This window comes from Pezoporus wallicus, unplaced genomic scaffold (assembly GCF_028554395.1).
Source record: "Pezoporus wallicus isolate ANWC-B61680 ecotype Strahan unplaced genomic scaffold, APGP_CSIRO_Pwel_v1 contig_9568, whole genome shotgun sequence".
NCBI classification, from domain to species: domain Eukaryota; kingdom Metazoa; phylum Chordata; class Aves; order Psittaciformes; family Psittacidae; genus Pezoporus; species Pezoporus wallicus.
Window position 1 is genome coordinate 17,088 of NW_026636654.1, and position 7,152 is coordinate 24,239.

A 7,152-nucleotide genomic window follows, 5' to 3' on the forward strand; every position below is an offset into this window, starting at 1 on the left:
CAGATACTCAGGAAATGACCACTGAATGCTCAGTGGGTTTAGTTCAGCCTTGCCTCTGCCTCCTGTAATCCCCTGGGTCCCATGGGGAGCCAGGCCAGAAGGTTCAGATACCTGCTCCGCAGTAACTGCTACAGAGCACCTTCTGGTTGGACACTAGTGGGGAAGTCACCACTTGCACCACTGCAGTTACAAAGGTTCAAACTTACATATTTCAGGTATTTTCTCTTTCCTGAGCACACTGATGACTGCAAAGGATCCAGAAATGGTCTCCAGTGCTATGAAGAGCTGCTACAGATTCGCTGGTATAAATCTGGCTCTAGGTCAAAAATAAAACCTTATGAGAAACTGCTCAAGTGTCTGCATTTGGATGATGCTGGTATCAAGACTCATCTTCCTGTGGGCTTCCAGCTCTTTGTCTTATGTTATTTTAGCACTAAGTGCTTCCCCCTCCCTTAAATCCTTTGAGTCACAAGCCTGTCTGGTGTTGAAGCTCTAATGGAGCTCCTCACCCTCCGCCTGCAGGGTGATTCTTTTTAGACTGTGGTTGAAAAAGCATCAGTAGCTTCAATTTTATTTATTATTTCATCAAGGTCCAACTCAGAGCAAATCCTCACACCAGAGAGCGCTGTGATCCCACGACTCAAATACAAACCGGGGCTACAAGCACTGGCTGAAGCACAGTTCTTTGCTGAGAGCTCCCTGCTCCATCGCATGGTGGGAAGGAGGTTACACCCTGAGTGAAGTGGTCTCACTTAACCATCAAGGACATGTCCCCGTGCAAAAGCAGTCTGGAACAAAAGCTGCAGCCTCATCTCTTGCCAGCCAGCCACCAGCTGCTGGAAGCTGACTGCTTTGTGATGGTCTGTTTTTCCTCCGGGCTGAAATGCAGGATGCTGAGGATGGCTGTGAGAGTCTGCTGCCGCCCCAGCGCGTCCGGCAGCGTCAGGAACCGGTACACAATGTTCTTGAGGTACTCCAGGTTGGCTCCTTCTCTGCTCTTATCCCTCAAGTTCTTCTCCATCTCACTTTGAAGTGCAGACACCTCTTCCCGGTGCTTTTCCTCCTCAACCAAGATCCTCTTCTGGAGGTGGTGAACTTGCATTTCCAGCTTGTGCTTCTGCTTCCTCAGGGCAACAATGTCCACTTCTTTGCGAGCCAGCTGCTCTGCGTACAAGATGAAGGTGGGCTCACTGGCGCTGGAGAGGTGAAGAGCCTGGGGGAGAATCTCTGAGGAATCACTGCCTGGGGAGTCATTGCAAGCACCATCTGACACAAAGTAGGTTTTGGACCCTTGACGCCCATAAGGCAGTGGGACAACTCTCAGCTGCTCCAGCTCCTGGTCCTTTTCTGCCAGCACTGCCAGGGCTCGGTCCCGCTGTTTGTGCATCTCCTCCTCCAGCTTCAGTGCCCGCTCCCTGTAGTCCAGCTGGCACCTCTCCAACTCCTGCCTATGGATCTGCTGCAGCTGGGACAACTCTTGCTTCTTGGCTTCCATGTCCTGCTGGTGCTGCTTCTCCATTTCATCAGAGGCCAGCTGAAGCACAACGTATTTCTCTTTCAGGTCAGCCAGCTGCTCCTGAGCCTCCTCCAGGTCCTTAGACAAGTTGATGTCTTTGGTTGACTTGTTCTTGAGAACCACCTGTGCCCTCATCTTGTACCTCTCAAACTCTTCCTTGAGCTGCTTCAGCTCCTGCTGGTAGTACAAGCAGTGGCCTTCTCGCCATCCCCAGCCTCAGTGCCCTTTGGAGGCTCCAGCTCACACAGCTTCTCGATGTCCAGAGGGGTTTCACTCTTCTTAGCTGCTGCCTGCAAGAGCTTTTTCAGCTTTTCCATTTTATCCTTCAGAACATTAACATCCAGGTTGGCTTCTTCCACGTGAGCATCCCCAGGGGCTCGGCTGGAGGCAGCGATGGCCAGGGTTTTGTTCTCCAGGTCCAGCTGTACAATGCGGTCCTTCAGTTTCTGGATGATCAGCTGGTCCTTCTGCTTGGCTTTCTCATAGCTGCCAAGGAGTTCCGACACCTCCGAGACCTGGCCTTCCAGGTCAGCCACTCGCCTCTCCTCCATCTGGGCGTGCTGGCGGAGCTGCTCCTCTGCCTGTGCAGCCTGAGAGCAGAGGCATACACACAGCACAGTTAGTTTTGCTCAATGCTCAAAGGTCTCTGCTTTACACCGGGGTTAATTCTGCTCTGCTGACCTCCAAACCAGCGTGGGGCTGCGCTTTCCCCTAGAATTCCATACAACCCAACAGCTGGACGTTTATTTGCGGGTATAATGAAGTCAAAGCACCTTTGCTTTTGTTCCCTGCTCTGCAGAGCTCCTGTCTTGTAGGTGGGGGGGGGGGATGGGAAGCAGCAAGCTCACCTCACAGTGGCTAAAGGGATTGTTTTAAATGTGTGTGTGCTCTGAAGCTCTCACACATCTCACTGCAATTCAGTTACATCCTGTGCTTTGTTGCACCGGTATTCATGTTATTCAGGCGTTTCTGAGCTACAGCAAACGCACACAGTTCACACTTTGCTCAGATATCGAGCGCTCCGATAATGGCAGCATTTGGCAAACACCATCGCGAGCCAAACCACAAGCAGAGGTCAGGTCCCCTTCACCCAAACTGCATGAAACCAGCCTGATGCTTCAGATTAGGAAGAAGAAAACTTGGCCCAGAGTGCAAGGAGACGAGGAAGATCCTGTTCCAGAGTGTTTCCAGATGCAAATTCAGTTACTGGCCCCAAAGCTCCAGTGCCAACCCCCGAGCCCATCACCCCACAACCCACTGAGTTACACAGGTTCCTCTTTTCCACCACATCCCTCTTTCCATTCTAGCCCTTAGGCTCTAGCCTGTGTGGATGGATGCAGGGGGAGTGTTCTCCTGCATTTACCTTCCTTCTTTCACTACAACCCCCTAAGTTTCTCTAAAGGGGGTCAGTTTTTATGAGCCCCCCTGATTGTACCTTGCACTGCACTGAGACCACACTCACTGCCACACTGGGGCAGAGGGAAGGTCTCTCCTACCAAGCCACTCTCACACCGGATTGTAACTGGTACAGAACCACACGACACCCTGGAGGACAGACACCATGTAACCGCCTCAAAGGGTGCTCCCAAGTCCAACGCTCACCACCCCCTGGTTAATGCCTTATGTGCTGTAACACAAACAGTTTTGATTTTCCTCCAGGATTATCACCTAATTCAAACCTCTTGGGCTCTGAGGGACTGGGTGGGGGCATCTCAACTCCTCAAGCCCCAAACCGGCCCCAATCACACTGAGAGTGAGCAGCTCCAGGACCCATACAAGGAACTACCTTTTTCATCTCCCGCAGCAGCTGCACTTGGAAGTGGTTCTTGAGGCTAGCCATCTCCTCCTGCAGACCCTGTATCCGCGGGTCTGGCTTCTTGTTCTCCTCCTGAGCATCCTGCAGCTCCCTCTTCAGGTCCTCCACCTCCTGGCTCAGCTGCTTGATCTGCAGCTCGTAGCCCTCTGCTCGCTCAGCCACGCAGGCTCTCCGAGCCAGCATCTCCCTGGTCTCCTCCAGCTTCAGCTCAGCATCCTGGCGTGAAGCCCTCTCACTCTGCAGCAGCTTCTGCAGCTCCTGCAGCATAATAGCGTGGTCACTCTGCTCCTGGGCCCTGTCGTGCTGCTGGGTGATCAGACGAGCTTTGGTCTCAGCCAGCTGCTCCTGGACACACTTCAGCTCTGCCTCCAGCTTCTCAGTCTCATCCTCTGCTTTCTTAGCAGCATCATCCAGGTCCTGCTTCATCTTCCTCTTTTCTGCTTGGTAGGATGCTTCCATGCGGGACTTCTCCTGTGTGACTGTTGCCAGAGCACTGGTCAGGGTGGCCAGTTGGGTCTTCAGTAGCAGAACTCTTTTATCAGCCTCACTGGCAGCAGATGGTACGTCCCCACCGCTCGTGCTCATGCCGCTCTCTGAACCACTCGTCTCCTCTGATTTAACAGAGGAAGAAGCAGCAGCCACGAGCTTATCATCCTCAGGCCCTGCTTCACCCTTGGTACTGGCCAGGCTGGCAGCAGTGTCTGCACTGGCAGCTGTCCCCACGCTATCTTCACTGTGAACAGAGCTCTTGTCATCAGCACAGTCGGCAAAGGAAGAGCTGGAGCTGACCACAGATATAGGCTGAGCACCACTCAAGCCAGCATCTGCCTTGTGAGATACAGACAACATTTTCAAGCTGGCTTCCAAGGCCTCCTTCTCCTTGAACAGACTCTTGTAGGCTCTGACAACATCCTTCAGCCGAACCTGGTACTGAAGCAGCTGCTTCTTCTGTGATTCAATAGTCTCTAGAAGATCTTTCTTACTTGGGCCACCTCCAAAGTTCATGCCAAACCTCACCATGATTCATCCAAGCTGGAAGGAGTAGAACAACACAAAGCCTGAACAAGCAGCAAAGACACATCTTTCTTCCCTGTGAGGGTGCTGAGGCACTGGCACAGGGTGCCCAGAGAAGCTGTGGCTGCTCCATCCCTGGCAGTGTTCAAGGCCAGGTTGGACACAGGGCCTTTGAGCAACCTGCTCTAGTGGAAGGTGCCCCTGCCTGTGGCAGGGGATTGGAGCTGGAGAAGCTTTAAGGTCCCTTCTACCCAAACTGCTCTGGGATTCTATGATCAGCAGGAGCATGTGGTGAAGCAGGACCAGCACCCTGAACACCCAAGAACCCCCCACAGGGGGGTAACAACACTGGAATACCTCCGTCACCATGCACCAAACCCTGCCAAGCACCCACGTTCTGAGGGGAAATGTGCTGCTGCTACACCTCAGGTGCTTCAAGCTCCCCAGGAAGACCCAACACTTTAATACCCCCCTCATACAGCAGCATCTGCCAGGGCAGCCACCCCCCCACAGGTCGGTCAGGGGGAGTTACCTCTATAAACAGCTCTTATTGTATTCTGCAAGAGTAACAGTTCCTTGCCCTGTCCCTGGGCAGCACCACCGCCTGTCTGGAAGTAATTCAACCACTATCAGCGCTCAGGGGGTACATCCAGTCCCCACAACAAAAGGCCATGGGGGACAGGGGGTGCCCACTGCAGAGAACCTGCCACGGAGGGGTGGCTGGGTGTGTGTGTGTGTGTGTGTGTGTGCGTCAGCACTGGAGAAGTCACAGAAGCCCAGATTGGTTTGGGTTGGAAGGGATCTTAAAGCTCCTCCAGCTCCAACCCCTGCCACGGGCAGGGACACCTCCTTCCACTAGAGCAGGTTGCTCCAAGCCCCTGTGTCCAACCTGGCCTTGAACACTGCCAGGGATGGGGCAGCCACAGCTTCTGTGGGCACCCTGTGCCGGAGCCTCACGGGAGGGGGTTAGGGGCTGGTGGGACAGGCTGTCGGGGGAAGGGGGGGTCAAGCTGCGGGGCAGGACTGCGGTAGCCACCGAGGTGAAGGGGCTGCGGTGCAACAGGAGAGGGGCCGCAGGGCTGGAGCAGAGAGGCCGCGGAGGGCACGAAACACGGTAGGGCCGTAGCGGAGAGGGCGGGGAGGGGGGACTAGAAGGCCCATGGCGGTTGGAGGGCCCATGGCGGTTGGAGGGCCCGTGGGGCCGGAGGGAAGGCCCATGGGCAGTGCGGAGGCCCGTGGGGGAGGCCGGGGTGACGGGGCTGTCTCCACGGCAACCCGCCGGTCCCCTCGGTGCTTACCTCCAGCCCGCACCCTCCGCGCATGCACTGAACGCCGCCACACGGCTTCCGCCGAACGCCGCTGCACGCACCCCGCATGCGCCTCCGCGCAGCACCGGCTGAGCAGCGAGCCGCGTTTGGAGGGTGGCCAAAAGACCGGGGCTTGACAGCGGGGCGGGGCGATGAGGGAACAATGGCCTCCAGTCGTACTAGAAGTAAGACAAAAATACGGGAGGATAAAAATCCACAAGAGAAAATAGAAGAAAGAGAAACTTTATTTCCCCTCCGAGAGGTTCCGATGGGAGGAAATGTACGAGGGATTGGATTTGTAGCCGTACTGCTGCAGAAGATATATGGACTCAGTCAGAGATCAATATGATCAGACAAAAAGCCATTTATTACAAAGCCTTAACCCCTTAAATACTATTTCTTACGTGCACTTACAGTGATTTGGCATATTATGACTGGATACATGTCTTGAAGACCCTTTGCAACTAGCATATAATTGGTTAAGCACAGGTGTGGGAACTTGACCTCAAAAGCTTGCCAGCAGTCCACAGTTCTCATTAACTCGGTGAAATCCAGCTTCTTCTTATCTTGCTTGTTTAGGCTTCCTCAGGCCTCTCATGGCCTTGCTGTATCTTTCAGGATTTTCAGAGTTTATGTACCAATTATCCATTCTCCTGTGAGAACACTGTCTCCACACCGTACCCCTGAACACCGGCGACGTAAGATCCTTTAAAAAGGAAAGGGGCTGGTTATTAGACGACCCTTTGGGGGTTTCTGAACAATTAGATCGATTCTTAGGTCCTAATATTTATACCTGGGAAGAGATGCAGTCAATATTGGGGATATTATTTACTGCGGAAGAAAGATCTATGATTAGACAAGCCGGAATGCCAAACTGGGAGAGAGGACATCAGCAGGGTCCTCCCGGAGAGCAAAAATGGCCTAATCAGAATCCCCGTTGGAATAATCAAAATATTCAGGACAGACAAAACATGACGGACTTGAGAGAAATTATTAAACAAGGAATTAGGGAGGCAGTTCCGAGAGGACAGAATATTTATAAAGCTTTTAGTGAACATCAGGAGAAAGATGAGTGTCCTACTGATTGGGTAGAGAGATTGAGGAAAACGTTGCAAATGTATTCCGGAGTTGATCCGGCTTCCCCAGTAGGAGAAGCACTTTTAAAAACCCAATTTGTAGCACGATCTTGGGGGGATATCAGAAGAAAGTTAGAGAAATTAGATGACTGTCAAGATCGGGGATTGCAGGAATTGCTGAGGGAAGCCCAGAAAGTCTATGTACGGAGGGATGAGGAAAACCAGAAAACAGAAAGCAAAGGCAAGAATATTTGTAGCGGCAGTGGAACGAGAACAGCCAAGATCAATACCCAAGGTTTCAGGACCTGGGTATCGAGAAAGGAAACAGACAGAACAGAAGGAAAAGGCTAGGACCCTCTCTGAAGAGGTACCAGAATGTTATTATTGTGGAAAGAAGGGACACCTTAAGAGAAATTGTAGAAA

General features: G+C 52.9%; 1 protein-coding gene across 1 annotated transcript; it reads right to left on the reverse strand.

Moving 5' to 3' along the window:
* Nucleotides 1–555: 555 nt before the first annotated feature.
* LOC130594872 (GRIP and coiled-coil domain-containing protein 1-like) lies at nt 556–5,705 on the reverse strand. The gene is given in 4 exon segments (XM_057401118.1): nt 556–1,707; nt 1,710–2,106; nt 3,303–4,364; nt 5,645–5,705. Coding segments are annotated over 3 exon segments (2,346 nt in total). The 5' UTR covers nt 4,353–4,364; nt 5,645–5,705; the 3' UTR covers nt 556–808.
* Nucleotides 5,706–7,152: the final 1,447 nt, after the last annotated feature.